Raw genomic sequence first — 19,499 nt, forward strand, 5'->3', positions numbered from 1 at the left:
TATTCTCAATCTTACCATGTAACCGAAGCTAGCCTTGAGCTCATGTTCCTCCTGCCTTCAGCTCCAGAGGGCTGGGGTTCCCAGTGTCTGTCACTATCCCTGGCTGCTGATAGAATACTTTCAGTACTTAGAATGTGGACAGATATATAGTCAGCACTTGACAAGTCAAGTAAGCACTTGAAAAATAAATTAAAAGTAAACAATCATTTTGTCTGACATTTTGACTTTGGAATTACTTCCTCTTAGTGTTATTGTGAGAGAAATAAGCCCGAGGATGGGTCTTGGAAGGTAGGATGCCCTTTGTATACCACAATAGCAGACATGGGTCTCCAGGGCTGAAATTCAGCACTTAAGACGCAGAAGCAAGAGAAGTTCACAGTCATTGTTAGGTACCTAGCAAGGCCAAGGCCCACCTAGGCTACAGGACACCTTGTCTTTTTTAAAAAATTCAATTGTTTTTAAAAATCATAACCCTAGCGTCTTGTGGAAAAGCAGGGGATAGAACTGAGCAAGCTGGAGGGGGGAATCTGGTACACCACAAGAAGACCTACAGAGTCAACTAACCTGGGCCCGTGGGGGCTTACAGAGCCTGAGCCACCAACCGAAGAGCTTGCATGCGCTGGACCTAGAGCCCCACCAGACCTAGACAGATGTGCAACCTGGTCTTCATGTGGGTCCCCTAACAAGTGGAGGAGGAGCTGTTTCTGACTCTGTTGCCTGCAATTGGATTCCCTTTCCCTAACTGGACTGCTTAGCTGGGCCTCAGTAGGAGAGTGTGTGATGAGTTCTATTGAAATGAACAAGGGTGAGTAGTACCCAAGAGAGGCTTCTCCTTTTCTGCGGAGAAGGGAGGATATAATGAAAGGAGGGATTTGTAAGGGTTGGACTGGGAGGCTACAATTGGGATGTAAAGTGAATGAATAAATTAATGAAAAAAATCCCCTATTTATATCATTTGTATTAAAAAGAAATGTGTATTATCAGTAACACTCATTTTGTTTCTGCCCTTCTCATAGCACAGCACTCCATGTTATGGGCTGCTAGTATCCCTGAAGAACCAGATGCTCCTGTGTCTGCAGTGGGGTGTAGCCTTCATTCTGTGTTTTCCTGACAAAGTACAAGAGCTTGCAATTACCCAGAAGACTGTCCTGAATCCGAAAGCCATGATGGGCTGTGTGAGTTGGAAATAGAGCTTAGGGCTCCCTTCCTCGAAGCTTCTTCAGCTCCCACTCCAACCACTTTAAACCGAATCCCTTAGATACCTCTGTGCATAATATGACTGCTGGCTTGATTTCAGAACACTGCACTGAAAGGCAAGCAGTTAGAACAGAAAACAGCCCCTCGAGACAGAGCTTCAGGAGCTGCTGGGTTTCATTTTTATTAATAACAAGCATCCATGGTATCAGCTTTAACTTTGGTAAATACTTAAGGTACTTTAGATTTTAAAATGACAGGGTACACATACACTTGGCAACCATGGAGGGATTACAGCAATTAGCTCCAGTTCTGTTGTGAAAGCACTTCATACCGCAGTACTTGACAAAACTAGATACTCCATGCCATGTGAGGTAGACTTCTTAACAGCTGGTGGCACTGAGTGGCACACAGCTGATGCAAACTGGGGACTCATTAGGTAGGATAAGCTGGTATTTTAAAACGAAGCAGCCACCATGCTCCAATGACATTTGAAACAGAAAATGTCTTTTTATCCTGCCTTATCTTACACATGAAACCCATTGCACCTTGTGATGATGTTTGCTGTTCATCCTGTGTCTCCCCTCAAGGCTTGCTGGCAGCTGTGTGGGAGATGGACTTAGATCTAAGTTGCTTAAAATTCCTTTACTAAAGAATCTGGAAAGATAAATTTTATCACAACTCCAAGGCTGCAAAACAAAAAAAGCCCAGTCATCCTTTCCAGTGATTAAAGAAAGTGGTGACAGTTATTTGGCAGGGTGGGGATCATATTCTTCAATACCTACTACAAACCTTTACTTCAAAACCTTCATGTTAGACTTTATAAAAGAGCATGACACACCTAAGAAAAGCAAGGCCACCAGCTGTGGTCATTTTAAAGAAATAATACTGTAAATTGTTTTCATCACTTTACTTTTGAAGGTAAAGTTATTTTCATACATTATGTTCTGATTATGGCTTCCCTCATCTTGTCCAGATCTACCCCACACCCCATCATTCCAACACCACACTTTCTCTCTTAAAAAGCAAACAAGAATAAGACAACAAACAATTAACAACAACAAAAGAAACAAAGAAAGAAGAAATATAGACACACACACATAAACATACGCACACACAAACTCAAAATTGGATATCATAATTAACAAATAAAAGATTTTTAAAAATATTTTGTAACCAATCCTAAATCTGATAGGGGACTAATTTCCAATATATACAAAGAGCTCAAGAAGCTAGACTCCAGAAATTCAAATAACCCTGTTAAAAATGGGGTTCAGAGCTAAACAAAGAATTCTCAACTGAGGAATACCAAATGGCTGAGAAACACCTGAAAAAATGTTCAGCATCCTTAGTCATCAGGGAAATGCAAATCAAAACAACCTTGAGATTACACCTCACACCAGTCAGAATGGCTAAGATCAAAAATTCAGGTGACAGCAGATGCTGGCAAGGATGTGGAGAAATAGGAATACTCCTCCATTGTTGGTGGGATTGCAAGTGGTTACTCTGGAAGTCAGTCTGGAGGTTCCTCAGAAAATTGGACATAATACTACTGGAAGATCCAGCAATACCTCTCCTGGGCATATACCCATAAGAAGTTCCAACTGGTAATAAGAACACATGCTCCACTATGTTCATAGCAGCCTTATTTATAATAGCCAGAAGCTGGAAAGAACCGAGATGTCCCTTAACAGAGGAATGGATACAGAAAATGTGGTACAGTTACACAATGGAGTACTATTCAGCTATTAAAAACAATGGATTTATGAAATTCTTGGACAAATGGATGGATCTGGAGGATATGATCCTTAGTGAGGTAACCCAATCACAAAAGAAGTTCTTAGATATACACTCACTGATAAGTGGATATTAGCCCAGAAACATAGAACACCCAAGATACAATTTACAAAACACAAGAAAATTGAGAAGCGGGAAGACCAATGGGTGCATACTTCATTCCTCCTTAGAATAGGGAACAAAATACCCATGAAAGGAGTTACAGGACAAAGTTTTGAGCTAAGACGAAAGGATGGACTATCCAGAGACACCCCACCCAGGGATCCATCCCATAATCAGCCCCCAAACCCAGACACAATTGCATATGTCAGAAAGATTTTGCTGAAGGGACCCTGTTATAGCTGTCTCATATGAGGCTATGCCAGTGCCTGGCAAATACAGAAGTGGATGCTCACAGTCATCTATAAGATGGAACACAGGGCCCCCAATGGAGAAGCTAGAGAAAGCACCCAAGGAGCTGAAGGGGTCTGCAACCCTATAGGTGGAACAACAATATGAACTAACTAGTACCCCCAGAGTTCATATCTCTAGCTGCATATGTAGCAGAAGATGGCCTAGTCAGCCATCACTGGGAAGAGAGGCCCTTGGTATTGCAAACTTTATATGCCCCAGTACAGGGGAATGCCAGGGCCAAAAAGTGGGAGTGGGTGGGTAGGGGAGCAGGGCGGAGGGAGGGTATAGGGAACTTATAATAAAAAATAAATTAATTAAAAAATATTTTTAAAAGCCCAATATAAAGCAATATAAGACCCCCACCCTGGAAAAAAACTGTGCAGAAATACTTGAGTTCATTTTGTGTTGGCCATCTACTTCTGGCCATGAGGCCTGCCCTTAAGAATGGTTAGTAAGCCTGGTGGGACTCACTGGAGAAGTTAATTTTTTGTTTGTAAGCAGTTATCAGCTGAAGATAGCTTATTGTCTAGGAACAGGAGCTTGCATCTGCATCCCCATCTCAGCACTAGTAACCCCTGTGTCTGGGAATGTGTAGGGGGCCCTTTGCTTGTTGCCACAGGGTCTGTGAGTTCACATGTGTCCCAATCCTACTGTGTCTGGAGGCCTTGTTTCCATGATGTCTTCCATGCAAGCAATCTTCCCACCTCCCCATAGTTCCTTGAGTGCCGAAGGGAAGAGTTTGACAGAGACATCCCATTTAGGACTGAGAGCTCTAAGGTCGCCCATACTCTCTGCATTGTCCAGTTGTGGGATTGTCTCTTTCCATCTACTGCAAGAAGCATCATCTCTGCTGATGTTTAATGAGACATTGATCTACCGGTGTGGGGTTTCTTTTGTTGTTATTGTTTGTTTATTTGGTTTTGCTTTTGTTTTGGAGCAGTCGTATTTGGTTTAATCCTAGGTCCCCAGGTTCTTGGCCACCTGAGCAGTATTGGAGATGGGTTCCATCTCATGGAGTGGACCTTACACCCAATGAGATACAGTTGGTTAGAGCTACACGTTTGATCCACCATTGCATTAGCTCATCTTACGAGAAGGTCACCATTGTAAAGTGTTTGTAGCTGTGTTGGTGTTCAACATTCTCCTCTAGTAGCTTGTAGAGTACTTTCCATTACTAGAACACCAGTCAGTAGTGGTGAGGCTCAACTTCTCTGTGTTCACTGAGTTATAGAGGTCTTATCTTCAGCAATAGCACAGTTTGTGGAGAGCAACCAATAGCCTTGGAAATAGCCTAAGCTATTACATGCTTCCATAATATAGCTTGGGCCAGCAACTCAACTAGCTATAGCCCATTCCTGGTACTGGGCTGCAGTTGCTGGCTGGTAGGAGGAAGCTCGCCCACCTGATCACACCTGAGCTTTGTGTACACTACAGCACTACCCCTGGACACTGCCATCACTGTGCCCTGCGCTACCTGGGACACACACATTTTAATCGTGGCTTCTAGTGATCTGTGCTCTTCAGGTTGGGCATGTGTTCCAACACCACCCCCAACCTTGTGCCTCAAATGCACATGCCTGTTTCTCACCCCACGCAACTGGCCCGCTCCCATGTCCTACATGCTCAATTCGTGTCATAGGCCTGAACCTTCCTGGATATATTTTTCATCACCACAGTCTCATGGCACAGCTGTCAGCTCTCTGATTCTTTCCATTCTGGTCCACACCAACTCTAAGCCAACTGTCTCTCTGCTAATGCAAAATATGTTTTTATATTACACAATCTGTCAAAGTTACTCAAGATTTTCTCTCCTATGCTGTCTTGATGATTATTTTTTGCTACTGCTAATAAATTATGATGAGCTCTATTCAGATATGACAAATTGACTTAGCTCTCAATCTTGTCACAAGTCTGCCTATTATTAATATATTTAAGTTTATGATAGATAGAATCTCCCAAAGTCTAACAGTTTACCCCACAGGGTCTCAGAAGCTATGGACACAGATACAAGAGACTGCCTGAATTGTGGTATGAAAACTACTGTAAAACACTGTGTACAGACTAAAGAGTCAAAGGCCATATTGTCTATGTTAAGGTGAGCCATTTCTCATTTCATGAATTATCTGATCCACAGGAAAAAAAGGGGTCTCTTCATAAAAAGCCCTTAGTCTTCTGGGCTTGAAAGCCAGACTGACTCCAACCAGGTTACCATGGAGACCACAGAGAACTGTTTAGACTATAGATGATCTCTGCCATTTTTTTTTTTTTTTTTTTCGAGACAGGGTTTCTCTGTGTAGCCCTGGCTGTCCTGGAACTCACTTTGTAGACCAGGCTGGCCTCGAACTCAGAAATCCACCTGCCTCTGCCTCCCGAGTGCTGGGATTAAAGGCGTGCGCCACCACGCCTGGCTGCCATTTTTTAATATATGACCCTAGATTGTAATTTATTCTTCCTCAATTTCTGACTACATTGACAACTAAGATAACTATAGCTTGACAGCTAAAAAACAGACCTAGCTCCTTACCCTAAGGTATTCCACCACTATATCTAATCATTAATTCGTTAACTAGCTAAGACTGCAAAATTTCTTACAGACTTCACAATAAATGGTACATAAGCTCAGATGTAAGCTTTCCCAGATATAATCTGTTACTTCCTTACCTAAACTAGGTTTCCATTGATTAAATGCTTCATAATTCCTCTTCTTGCTAATTCCACTGTCCTAACATTATTCAAGTTCTTATAAATTTGCCTAACTCTAATAAAACATTCCACTATACAATCCAACTATATAATCACAAATTTTTGTTCCTTCTGCTCCGCAAAAATGTTATCTTAAAGACACTTCATGTTGTTAACTCATGCTGTTATCTCTTTTATAAACGTATAAGCTACCGGAAACTCACTCAGATCTACCTCTCATGAACCAAGTAGATTCTACCCAGATAGGTGCCTAAAGTTCCCACTTACTACCTATTCCAGAGGGTGGGATTCCTCTGGGTTTCAAATGTACATCTAGTGTGTGTGTGTGTGTGTGTGTGTATGTGTGGTGTGTTTTAGCATCTTGTCAAGTCCAGACACTTAGTACATCCAGGACAGCTCCAGAGAGGCAATCTCCAAATAATCCAATCTTCTCTCACAGACATAGACACTTCTGCTGAACTTGCTCTCTCTTATCTAACCACAGATGGTTCCACAGACCATAGACAGCAAGGAAGCAGCCAACTCTCCTAAGACTACACCAACATTCCCATACCCATTCTTCTAGTTTGCCTGGAGATGACATGTCACCCCAAAGACAGCAAGAAGTAGTTAAAGATGATGAAGACGACCCTATTCCTGCTCCACCATTACCTCTTTCTAATTTTCTTCTTGTTTAATTAAACCAAAATGTAAGAATGTTAGCATTTTGTCTAAGCTCCTCCCCACTATGCCTGACTCACTATAAAAGGTGCTGCTTACCCCCTCCCCTCTCTCTTAATTGACCCTCTTCCATGTGCTCACAGCTGGCCTCTACTTCTCCTCTCTCTCCTCTCCTCTCCTCTCTCCTCTCCTCTCCTCTCCTCTCCTCTCCTCTCCTCTCTCCTCTCCTCTCCTCTCCTCTCCCTCTCCTCTCCTCTCCTCTCCCTCTCCTCTCCTCTCCCTCTCCTCTCCCCTCCCCTCCCCTCCCCTCCTCTCCCCTCCTCTCCCCTCCCCTCCCCTCCCCTCCCCTCCCCTCTCCCCTCTCCCCTCTCCCCTCTCCCCTCTCCCCTCCCCTCCTCTTCCTCTTCCTCTTCCTCTTCCTCTTCCTCTTCCTCTTCCTCTTCCTCTTCCTCTTCCTCTTCCTCTTTCTTCCTCTTTCTTCCTCTTCCTCTTCCTCTTCCTCTTCCTCTTCCTCTTCCTCTTCCTCTTCCTCTTCTTCCTCTTCCTCTTCCTCTCCTCTCCTCTCCTCTCCTCTCCTCTCCTCTCCTCTCCTCTCCTCTCCTCTCCTCTCCTCTCCTCTCCTCTCCTCTGCTCTCCTCTCCTCTGCTCTCTTCTTCTCTGCTCTCTCTCTCTCTCTCTCTCTCTCTCTCTCTCTCTCTCTCTCTCTCTCTCTCTCTCTCTCTCTCTCTGTGTGTGTCCCTATTACCCTCTCAACTCCCCTCCCCATGCCTTAAATAAACTCTATACTGTCATGTGGCTGGTCCCTCAGGGCGAAGGGATGCCTCAGCATGGGCTTGTGGAGGGACCCCTTCCCCCCATACCTGACTACACATCCACCAAAACATACCCTCTCTGTTATTTTTTATAAACACATCATCAGGTGTTTCAGTTTGTGATGTCTCAGTGTGTGTCTCAGTACGTGCTGCTCAATGTCACAAATCCTCACCTTTGATGAAATTCTTACTCAGTACAAATTAAATTACTCTCAGATAACACTCACTCTGGCCCTTCAAAGATGAGAAATTTAAAATAAATATCATATTATCTGAACCAGTGGAATGCTCTATGACCAGTGGATAGATCTATGAACTGGGGCCTCAAAGCTAATTCTTGAGGGTTGGTCTGTTGCTATGTATTGTAATGCTAAATTCTGTACTAGAAGGTGTAGGCCTAGGCGTGAATTCTCATGTTTGCCACCTTTTGCTGTGCAAACCCTACTCCTTAATTTAAAACTTTTGGTTGAATAAAATTAGTTACAATTATTGGAGGATTAGAGGCAGGTGGGTTTTGAGTTACCTGGTTGGGGTTAAAAAAGCCAAGAAGAGGAAGAACAAGAGGAGAGGTGGAAGCTGCCATGAGGGGAGAGGAACCACGAGCCCATGGCCAGGAGGATGAGCAAGTATCTGAGTACACCAGTGGGGAGGTAGCCAGGCCAGTAGTCAAAAAAGTAAATTAGGGGTGGGTTACCCCCCAGTAATTGTCAAAGACAAATAAAATAACAATAGTATGAGTCTCATTTATTTGTAAGCTAGTCAGGGATAAGTTTAAAATAGTTGCCCTATAGCTATTTCTTATGCTGTAATTATAAAATAGCTGCAAAGTCATCAAGATTCATAACCTCAAATCTGAAAGGAGCATATGGTTAATGAGAGAGACAGTGCTAGTCCCTCACCTGACCCTGGGTCCTTTGTCCATCCAGAGTGTGTGGCAATTCATGCTTCCAAGTCTGTCTGTCAGATTGGTATGTGCTTGTATGACACTATTTAATAACTGAGCACAACCTGAGTATCTCACATGCAATTTTCATTGGCTTGTTAGTGACCATCTTATACATGATACCGAATTCCTTCATAGTCAATGTTACAGCTCTGAGTTCTCCATCACAAACCCTTCAATTATAGAATATTGCCAACTAAACCAACCTTTTCCACCTTTAGCATGGAGACTTTGGAACATGCTCCCTTGAGTTCCCTAGAGTTTCAATGGACAGGACAAGAAATGCAAAGGCTGTATGTGATGTATTTGTGTGTTGAAGTTGATATATGTAGATGTTATAGCTTTTGTCAACTTGATACAAATATAGACTTACTATAAAAGAGGGAATATCTACCGAGGCATTACCTTTATCTGGCTGCCCTGTAGGCATGTGTGACACTTATTTTCTTGATTGCTTTAGATGTGGGAGAGCCCTACCCACTGTGAGTGGTTCCATCCCTTGGCTGGTGGGCCTTGGCTCTATAAGAAAGGGAAGTGAGCAATCGGTGGAAATCAAGCTAGTAAGCAGTTCTTATCTATTGTCTCTCCGTCAGTTCCTGCCTTCAGGATTCTGTCCTGACTATCTCATTGATGGTCAGTGATGTAAAACTATAGAATAGAGCTTTACCTCCCTCTAAAAAGCAAAACAAAACAAAACAAGAAACAACAAAACAAAACAAACAAACAAAAAAACAAAAGAGTGCATGAACAAATGTTTCTAAGCCTTGGTGGCAATTTGATTTGACACTGCTGCAAAAATCTAAACATGCATTTTTCTACTTTACAGAGCACATACTGATCCATAAGGCCAGAAATAACAGCTCACTCGTCACAAATGTAAGGATAGCATGTTAGGGTACATCTGACATGAAAATAGTCAAAATAGTCAAGGTGGTTTCATTTACCAACCACACACAGAAATGACCCCAGTTACCCACATATAAGTGGATTTACTTTGATTTTTGTGGGAAGAACATTCTGAGTATGGGGTTGTTGTGACAGGTCTCTGTTGCATCTGGTAGTTGTTTTCTCTGTTCAGGAAGTAGAGAGTGTCAATGTGACATGGCATAATTGCTGTTTTTACTTCTGAAAACTGGCAGAACCCAGAATTTAATGACATGATGCTGCTGAGGGAAAGATGACTAGGGCAATATTTGTTATCCTGAATAGGACTTTCATTCACAAGCTCCCATGGGACTTTAAATAGCGAGTGCTGCCACAATTACCTTCTAAAACTGACCCCTGTAGTCTTTTCACTGGAGATCCTTCACTAAAGTCTGTGGTGAAATAACACTTCCTCACTCTGGTTATGGTAGTGGTGGAGAGAAGACTGTCTTACATTCTGTATAGAAATTCAGTCTTCCTATATGAAATCATAGTGATGCTTTCAAGTAAGTAACCAAGATGTGTGGTGCAGATACAACATGGTAAATTATAAAACATACTAAATCCCAGGGCCAGCTAGATGGCTCAGCAGTAAAAGGGTCTGCTGCCCAGGCTTACAACCTGAGTTCAATCCCTGGGACAAAGATGGTGGAAGGAGATTCCACAAGTTATCTTATGACCTGCATATAGTACATGTGCACACACCATAAACACACACAGACAAATGCACACATTTTTACAAGGAGGGGATAATGGCTTGGGAGTTATTTGTTATGCAAGCATGAAGACCTGCATTTGGATCTCTAGAACCCAGGTGAAATATCAGTATGGCAGCCCACACACACACAAGGCAAAATGGGGAGTCCTAGAACAAGCTGGCTGTGATGACTATTCTTGTTTGTCAACTTGAATATATCCGTTATTAAAACCCAACCTGCAGGGTACACCTGAGGGATTTTTTTTATTGATTCATTTGAGGTGGGAAGATCCACCTTAAATCTGGACCATGGAAAAAGGATGCTTGCTATCTTTGTCTGCTTGCCCTGCGAGCAAGGTCAAGTTAATTTCTTCACTGTTATTAAAGCCTACTTCCTTGGGATTCCAGTGTATACTGAAGAGCAGCTGAGACATTCTGGACTGAGCAACTATAGGTTGCTTGTTCTTTCCACTGAAAATCAGACATTGTTGGAATAGTTGGATCATAGCCTATAAGCTCCTCTTATAAATCTATCAAACCTGTTTCTCTAGATCCCTGACTAACGCACTAGCTAATGGGAATAGCCCCACTGGGAGAGCTCTGGGCTGGACTGACAGAGTCTGTCTACATGAAAAGGTGGAGTGATGTGAGGGATGACATGAACCACTATGGGCATGAGTGCATAAATGTGCATGCAACCACACATGTGTCCACACACATGCAAACATGCATATACACACATGGACCCCACACACATGGAAAATAAAAAGAGAGACCTCAAGTCTGTCTCTGGGACTCACTTTTCTCCTGGACGTAAAGATAGCCCTCCATGGTCCACTGGCTGGGAGGTCTATAATCTTGATTGGCAGACTTCATCCTCTGCATCAGTCTCTCCACTTCTTGCCGAGTGCTTTCAAAGTTATTCCTTGTCTTAAGTGAAGAGAAGCCACAAACTCACTGAGCATTTTCCACCAGGTTTGAGGAAGTGGTTATCTAAAGTTTTAAAACTGCCCCGGAGAGCAGGGTAACCTTCAAGTCTACTCAGTGTAAATGGAATCTGCTGTGCTGAGCTGTGTGCCTGCTCTGAGTCACTTTAGTAGAAGCATCCCTGGATGACTCTGTACATTCTTCTCTGACTCTTGTGTGAGAGAGACGTTCTAATTCAGATTCTGTGGAGAGTCCCAAGTCGGTGAATTACAGCAAATGAAATTATTGACCATCTGCTAGCTTTGGATTAGCTCAGATTAAAAGTAGATACATAAGAACTTAATCTCTTTTTTGAGGAAGAAAAGAAATGGTGTTTTTGATATATGTGACAATGAGCATGTTTAAAATAAAATCCCTTCTTGTCCCAATGGCTTTTACTTTTATTTTTTTTAGAATTAAAGAAAATCACTTTGCTATAATGAACTCACAAATAAAAGTTTCACATGGATAGATTAAGGTGGTTACTCAGAAAACCTCAGCTCCAGAGTCTATCGCTCAGTGAAGTCTACAGCTGAAAGTCTTGTTAGAAAGCACTCACATGGTTTAGTTTCTAGAAATACTAATACAGTTGTTAAAAGGCCAGTGTAAAACTTATTCACACAAAATCCACGTTCTTCTTTCTTTTGAGAATAATAATTTATATGCTTGATAATACATTTGCTTAAGATGTAGGAAAAAGAACAAGGTTTTCTCGAAAAGAATCTGGTTTGCATTCAAAGCACTTCACCCTAACAACAGTGTGTCAAAAAATAAAGTCCAAAGCTTACTCCAAGAGCACTCGATGGATGGTCCATGAGAGGTGAACCTCAGAGTAGAGTAGGGTCTTTATCTGGAGACTATCATGCTGTTTTATGCTTTTAAATATAAAGATTGATTGGGTCTTTCAAGTGCTTCCTTTCTCCTATCCCAACTGAGGTAATTGCAGCTAATACTGAAAGAACTTGTAAAATCTCTCTGGCATCTGCAATTTTCCATTTTATTTTATTTTACGGAAGACAGACAACCATCTTCTACATTGAAAAACAAAACAAAACAAACAAACAAAAAAAAAAAAAAAACAAAGACAAAAAAACATAGTGCAGACAAGCTAAAGGCAAAAGTATTTCTGCTGGGGAACCTAAGTGTAAAAGCAGAAATCCAAACATGATGAGAAAAATCCAATTGCATAGTTCTGCAGGGACATGCCAGCTCAGTAGCATACTGTCGAGATTCCAGAATGATGAGACCCAGAGAAGCAGAGAGAGACACACCTTTTACAGAAGACTACGTGAAGGTTATTTTGGCTAGATTGCTATCCACTCGGGCATTCAGTGATTGATGACTCAACAGTAGGATTTTGTTCTTCCCCAGGTTTGAGGATGGCAGAAATGTATTGGCCAATGGTAGACATGTGACTATGTGTTCTGAGACCAAAAGAGCTAGAGGACATCACAAAATAAGTTGGTAGAAACGGATAATGTGTAAATGGCTCTCATCTGTATGTTAAAGCAAGGCTTTTGAATGCTTCAAAACTACTTTTAAATATTCTGCAAATAATTAATTGCAGGTGTTTTATGTGTGCTTTCAGAGATATTAGACATAGAACACGAAGCCAGAGACCATCCCTTTGAAACTGGAGAAATACTACTTTCTCAACAAACGAGACTTGCCTAAAGCCAGCCAGTCCCTTTTGTGTTCCTGGCTTTGAGAAGTAACTGAGAGATGGAAGACAAACACACTGTGAGTCCCTGTGATGTTTTGATATCTGCATATATTGTGAAATCATTTCTATAATCAGACTAAGTAATATATGCATCACTACATGTATTTTCTGTTCTTGTTTGTGTGGTGAGAAGAATTGAAGGTCCATTAAAGAAATTTCAGGTGTATATACTGTACTAACTATACTCAGCACAGAGGATGTGAGAATCTCATTCACTCTGAAGTCACCCACTAAGCTAACAAGATTACCACTAACTTGCAAGGACCCTACTTTGTAATACTTTTATAAAACCCAGTAACATACATTTTTCTATCATGAAATCAGTTCCTCTTTGGCATACATTCACCTAGTTGCTAGAAAATAAATCATGAGGATGTCTGGAAAGAGGACTCCCTAAGCTACTGTGGTTTGCCACATTTACATAAGGTCTGGCTTGGTCCTAACTGAGTCACTTTGAGGTCATTGCTAAGGAATGGCAAAGAGGACAGAGTATCCTTACATTCTGCAAGTTGAACTGTAGCTGTTGCTTGTACGGTGCAAATTCCTGGGCAAGTTCATATCCCTCGTGGTAAAATGTAAACAAACCCTGAAGGAAGGACAATAGCTGCAAAAGATAAAAACATGCACGTAAAAAATCATAAAAGCTTGCTTTTCTATATATGAAAAGACCATCCAATACAAAATATCAAGGTGATTATCTTTCATTCTAATTTCTCAAAGCAATAATTTTCGATCAATGCATTTAGCCATGGAAACATGGGTGTGAGGCAGAAACAAGAGGTCATTGCCCTTTCACTGTCTTTCCCTGTGGTCATGAACATGCATTGTCTGCTGTTCTACCTTCCAAATGCATCATGAAACAACCACAGGAGGCCACTAAGGGGATCACAGATAACTGGGAAAGGTCTCTAGACAAAACTTAAGGTGAAAAGGCATTCGATTTAGAGACTGGGCAGGATATCACAGGAAGGAGCTGGCCACAGTCAATAACAATTTGTCCCGAGGGAGAAAAGAAAATTTACCACCAGGTGGCAGTATAGATCCTGTTTTGGCTAGGGAAGGCTATTCAAGGAGAATTTAAAGCGGGTTAAGAGTGAGTTCGAGGCCGGCCTGGTCTACAAAGTGAGTTCCAGGACAGCCAGAGCTATACAGAGAAACCCTGTCTTGAAAAACCAAACCAAACCAAACCAAACCAAACCAAACCAAACCAAACCAAACCAAACCAAACCAAAACAAAACAAAACAAAACAAAAAAACAAAAAACAAAAACCAAAAACCAAAGAGTTAAGTCCAAACATAGAATCACATGATCTTTTTTACTCTGAGCAAAATCTTCAGAAAAGAAATTTCATATTCCTAGCCTTGAAATCACAAATTCTTTTTGTGCTTACATTTGTAAATAAGGAGGACTTATAAAATTATGGGATGAGTATGTATGTTACTAAGTTTATCTAGAAAAAGTGATTCATTTGATACTTTATATAATTGCCTGCAGTCTTATTCCATAACCATAGCCACTGTCTTGGTCAGCCTACAGCTTCTTGCTGCAATAGAGTGGAAAATACCTTCAAAAGAAGCCTAGAGTGTACCATTTGTTATTTTTCAAAATAAAAAGAGAAAGGCTATTTGAAACCATCTTCTTGTGAGAGTGGCTTCTCTCACCTGCTCTGTGTGGGGAGGCAGGGACACCCAAGAGTCATCCCATGTTAGTGTGTGTGTTGGGATTGCTAATTCGGATGTGAGCCGGATCTACTAGGGAATGATGATTTCATGTTTTTCTTCCAACATGCAAGTCAACTCCATTCTGAGTTAGGTTCATTTTTAGGAGTTTAACACTTTAAAAATATTCTCTTATTTTTTTTTTCATTTAACTTAATTCTCCAGTTTAGAGCAAACTGGGGCTTAAAGCTGGATTTAAACACTTCCAGGTAGGCCCTGCATGTGTAGATCTAGACTTTTTCAAAGGTTAAAAAACATTAAAATACTTCTGAAATGCCTAACTAACAGCAGTCCTCTGACTAGCCATTAGAAGAGCATTTTCTCTGTTGGCATCAGTAATTGACCCATAGTGAAACTCTCCCACTGTGTATTAGACATCATAGGTAGTGGGTGTCCTTTCAAAGCCATCAGAAGCCACCCAGGTAATTAAATTTACAGGTAAGATATTTTTAAAACATTGCAAAACCTACAAAATATCTAATACCCTTAAATCCGCTTTTCTAATATTCAGAGTATGGGGGCAGGAAGGACACACTGTGTCAGAAATATCATGGCATCTCAATAGTGTGTGTGGATTCCTGGAGTCTAGCTTGAGGCTCTGGAGTACGGTCAGTTTATCTATTAAAAGATTAGATGCATACAGAAGTGTCACATGCTTGCCACTGTGTCCACAACTATCTAAGAGACACCTCTTCCCACACAGAAAAAACACCTCTGGTGTTTGTCAAGTCACTCGTCTGGAAATAATTTGATAGAGATTGTGGTGAGCCAGCACTCTCCACTGAAACCTGTTTGTTAATTGCGCTTTAAAAGTCATGATTCCAGCACTTCTGTCTCTCTGAGGTTGCTCTGTATCCTAAGCATTTCCAACACATCGACTGCCACAGACAGAAATCCACCTGCCAGCCTCATTAGTGGGGCTGTAGAACCTCGTAGTAGGAAGCATGCATTTTCTTCCAAGACACATTCTAAGCACCCAGAGGGGAGTGAACACTTTTATTGAAGTACATAAAAATTACACACCGAGAGATGGCTCAGAGGTTAAGAGTACTAGCTGCCCTTCCAGAGGATCTGGATATTGACATCCAGCTTCCAAATGGCAGCTTATAGCACGCTGTAACTCTAGTTTCCAGGGATCGAGTGGCCTTCTTCTGGCCTCCATGGGTATTAGGTCCATATATGGTTCACATACATACATACATGCAGACTAAGCTTATACACACACAAAGTAAAATAAATAAATAAATCTGAAATATTAATTAATGGCACACCAAGAGCTGTCACCTTTTTCCTCTGTGCTGCATTTCCTTGGAAGAAGCTTGGTAAAGTCTAAACAAAATGGGTGTGAAAGAAGAGTCCCTAGATGGCGGCAGAGCTCAACATTTTAAAAAGGAGTGTGTACATGTGCAGGCAGATGGCACACTGGGCAGATGCCATGGTGGTAAACAAATGACAGTCAGTAGAAAGACCCGGGAAATATGAACACCTGCTCTTCCCAGACCTTCGTCATCTTTGGTCAGTATGGGGGAAAAACAAACAAACAAACAAACAAACAAACAAAAAGAAATAAGGCTTAAGCTCTCTGTAGAATAAATGTGCCGTTCACAAAAATGATAATAAGGACTAATTGATGTATAATTTTATTTTGCATTTATTATTTTGTGTGTATGTGTGCATGCAGTGGGTGAGTGTGTCACAGTGCACATGTACAGAACAATCAAGAAGGAGTTGGCGCTCTCCTTCTACCATGTGGGTTTTAGGGAATAGGGCTTGGTGGCAAGTACTTTTTCTCCAGATTCACGTTCGTTTAGTACCAGGAAATGCTGTCACACTTTATTGTTTCCATGGTGTTTAGAGTCAAATTGTTATTTATTAGCCCTCAGACCAAACCAAAAGTCAAAACTTATATACACACTGCAATAAACTGACTGTCATAAAAAATACAAGAAGGGTAAGTGGGATGTCACAATTTGGGATAAGGTAAGGAGAAACACACACACACACACACACACACACTTCAAGTGAATGGAAGCTTCCATTTCCCCACAATTCAACAATACTAATCATACTTGACATCATGACCCCATGTTTGTAGATAATTTTTAGAACTAAATAAAAGTTCATAATCTTCCCACCTGTTGGTTGCCACTTGACTAAAATCCAAATGGATTCGTGGGCATGCATTAGCTACTGATCTCTACACACACAACTCAGTGGGCTAACGTAAGATGATAGAGCATGGGCAGTGCCTAGCAAGAGGCAGAACCAGCTGCAGCAGGATGCTCCACAGCCCCTACTTCCTACAGCCACACACCAACTTCTCATAGTTCCACAACCTCTGGAAACTGGGGCATGCATTAAAATAAATAAAATGCAAAAGGAAATGCAAGACATCTAGAGTACAAAGCAAATTGCAAAACTAACCATTCATCACTGCCCTGAACTTGTATACACAAAATACTAAAGAATCCATTTTATAGAAAACTAGTAGAACTAATCAGCCACTTCCGTGAGATTAGTGTGTAAAGACTGAGTTTATACTGGCATACACTACTACAGACAATCTGAAATAAATGAAATTAAGAAAACTCCCATCTTCAAATGCCTTAAAGGAATAAAATACTTACCAGCTAATTTAGTAAATTTAATTCAAAGCTTATTTTGAAAACCATGAATGCAGAATAAATAAATTAGAAATTGAAACAAATAAAATCTCTCCCTTTCACAGTTTGAAGAACTTGAAACTGTTAAGAAGGTATTTTCTCCACATTAAAAGGCAAGTACAGTAAAATCAAAACCACACTTCACATCTTTGCAGAATCCAGAAATTGTAAATTCACATAGATTGGGAAGCAGTACTAGCTGACCAAAGAGCTCTTAGTAAAAATAGAGTAGGAAGCCTTACGCATCTTAATGTCATTCCAACTTAATGCCAGACAGCATAAATGTGCAGCTCACTGTGATGGGAACAGACAAACAGATACATATCAGTGACCATGGCAGAGTTTGAACGGCCACATTTGGTTCTCAGCTGGTAGCACTGTTAGGGAGGCCGTGGAACTTTCAGGAGGTGGGATGCTGCTGGAGGAAATGAGTCACTGCAAGTGAGACGTATGGCTTACCATCCACTTGGCTTCTAGTTTTCTATTCTGCCCAGATCTGAGCCATCTCCCACAGCTACCTTGCATTCTCTATCACAATGGACTGAGTCCCCCTAAACAGTGAACCACATCTATCTTCCCACACACACCACAAATCTCTGGTTAACCAATGCTTCACAAGATTCTCAAGAGCCTCACAACTAGGGAATAAACAGGCATTGGTGAATATCTGAATAGATTCGCTCCTCACACACCAGGAAACTTATATACATACTGCAATAAATTGACTGTCATAAAAAGACCTGTGCCAAGAAGGGTAAGTGGGATGTCACAATTTGGGATAAGGTAAGGAGAAACACACACACACACACACACACACACACACACACTACAAGTGAATAGAAGCTTCCATTTCCCCACAGTTCAAGAATACTAATCATACCTTTTGCCTGCCATCTGTGAACAAATGATTATAAATTCTCCTCTTGATACAACTAAGATCATATCATAGAAAGAGGTACCTGAGTGTTTCCAGACAGAATGAGCCATAAGAAAGCTCAAATGAGGCAACAGCCAATCCCTAACTCACTCTCCAGAAGGTACACAGATAAGAAAATACCATCCCAGGTTCAGACAAGGAATAATTGTACAGTTAGTAGGCAGAGCCAGAAAGACATGTAAATATGTGTGGAAGAAATGTACAGGGAAAATTAAATTGTCAAAATTTATGGGCTCTCATACTGTGGTTTAAAAATAGGCCTTAACTTAGAAATGCCTATTGGCAAGTGTTACAGGAGTTCTCCACCTAGGGGAGAAGTAAGAAGTGTGGCTTTCTAAACTACAGTGTGTGCCAGGAGGAGGATGGATCAGTGGTTAAGAGAGCTTCCAGTTCTTCCAGAGGATACAAGTTTGGTTCCCAGTACCCACACCAGGAGGCACACAACCTGTTAACTCTGGCTCTCAGGGATCTAATGCACTCTTCTTGCCTCCAAGTTGTATGCACATGTGTGCTTGTGCATGTGTACACACACACACAGCATACAGACACATACACATATATAAAGTTTTTCAAAATCTTACACACACCCCCAATAAAACCTCACCATGGGGCTCTCTGTCAGGGCTTAGTCAGAAAGAGAGGACTAGGGATCATAAGTAGTGGCCTTTGTTATAAAATATGGCTTGCTAGGCTCAGGAACCACAGTGAGATTCAGAAGACCTCTCTAAAGTCATATGGAGTTTGATTAGATTGTCTGTTAGGTAAGTTACATTTTCATTCTAAGGGAATTTAATTACTTAGCTCTTCAGCAAGCAGAGTTCCCTGGAAAGTTGGTAGAAAATTAAATCCTTGAAACTGCATTGTATCTCCAAAGCTCCTAATCCTCCTGGATCAGGGTGCAAGCCTTGTGATACAGAGGGCTTTGCTTATACGACTGAGCTGCTGGACTCCAAGCTGAGAACCTGCAACCCAGGAGAGGACCACATTCTCGCAGGCTCTGCTCCTCCCCACTGCATATGTCTGGTGGGATCCCACATGGAAGCAGATGATGACAGATTGTGTTCCTTCACTATGTCATCATTTCTCTGAAGGAGGGATACGGTATTTCATTTTTCTATTTTTTCTTAAACCTTTTTATTATTTAAATGCATTTGATACATTAAACATATTAATAGTATTAAGTATTTTGACAATCAAATAATACATAAAATTTTTTATATTCATATCTTTTTATACCCTAAAAATATCACTAGTGAATATTTAATACTACACATAACTGAGGATTCTATATCTAATGTTGAATACTAAATTATTTCAAAACATACAAAATATTCTTTGGGAGCTAAGCATGATAAGAGGGCATAAAGT

General features: G+C 41.2%; 1 protein-coding gene across 1 annotated transcript in view; it reads right to left on the reverse strand.

The window, feature by feature from the left end:
- The window catches only part of Arhgap42 (Rho GTPase activating protein 42), a 255,666-nt gene that overhangs the window by 42,496 nt on the left and 193,671 nt on the right, over positions 1-19,499 (reverse strand). The window contains exons 7-8 of the mRNA XM_021171512.3: positions 13,312-13,416; positions 10,924-11,053 (exon numbers count right to left, since the gene is read on the reverse strand). Of these exons, the coding sequence (XP_021027171.1) occupies positions 10,924-11,053; positions 13,312-13,416 (235 nt within the window). The remainder of the gene's footprint in view (positions 1-10,923; positions 11,054-13,311; positions 13,417-19,499) is intronic.

The sequence above is a fragment of the Mus caroli genome, unplaced genomic scaffold (assembly GCF_978045245.1).
Source record: "Mus caroli unplaced genomic scaffold, Mus_caroli_1 scaffold_11, whole genome shotgun sequence".
Lineage (NCBI taxonomy): Eukaryota > Metazoa > Chordata > Mammalia > Rodentia > Muridae > Mus > Mus caroli.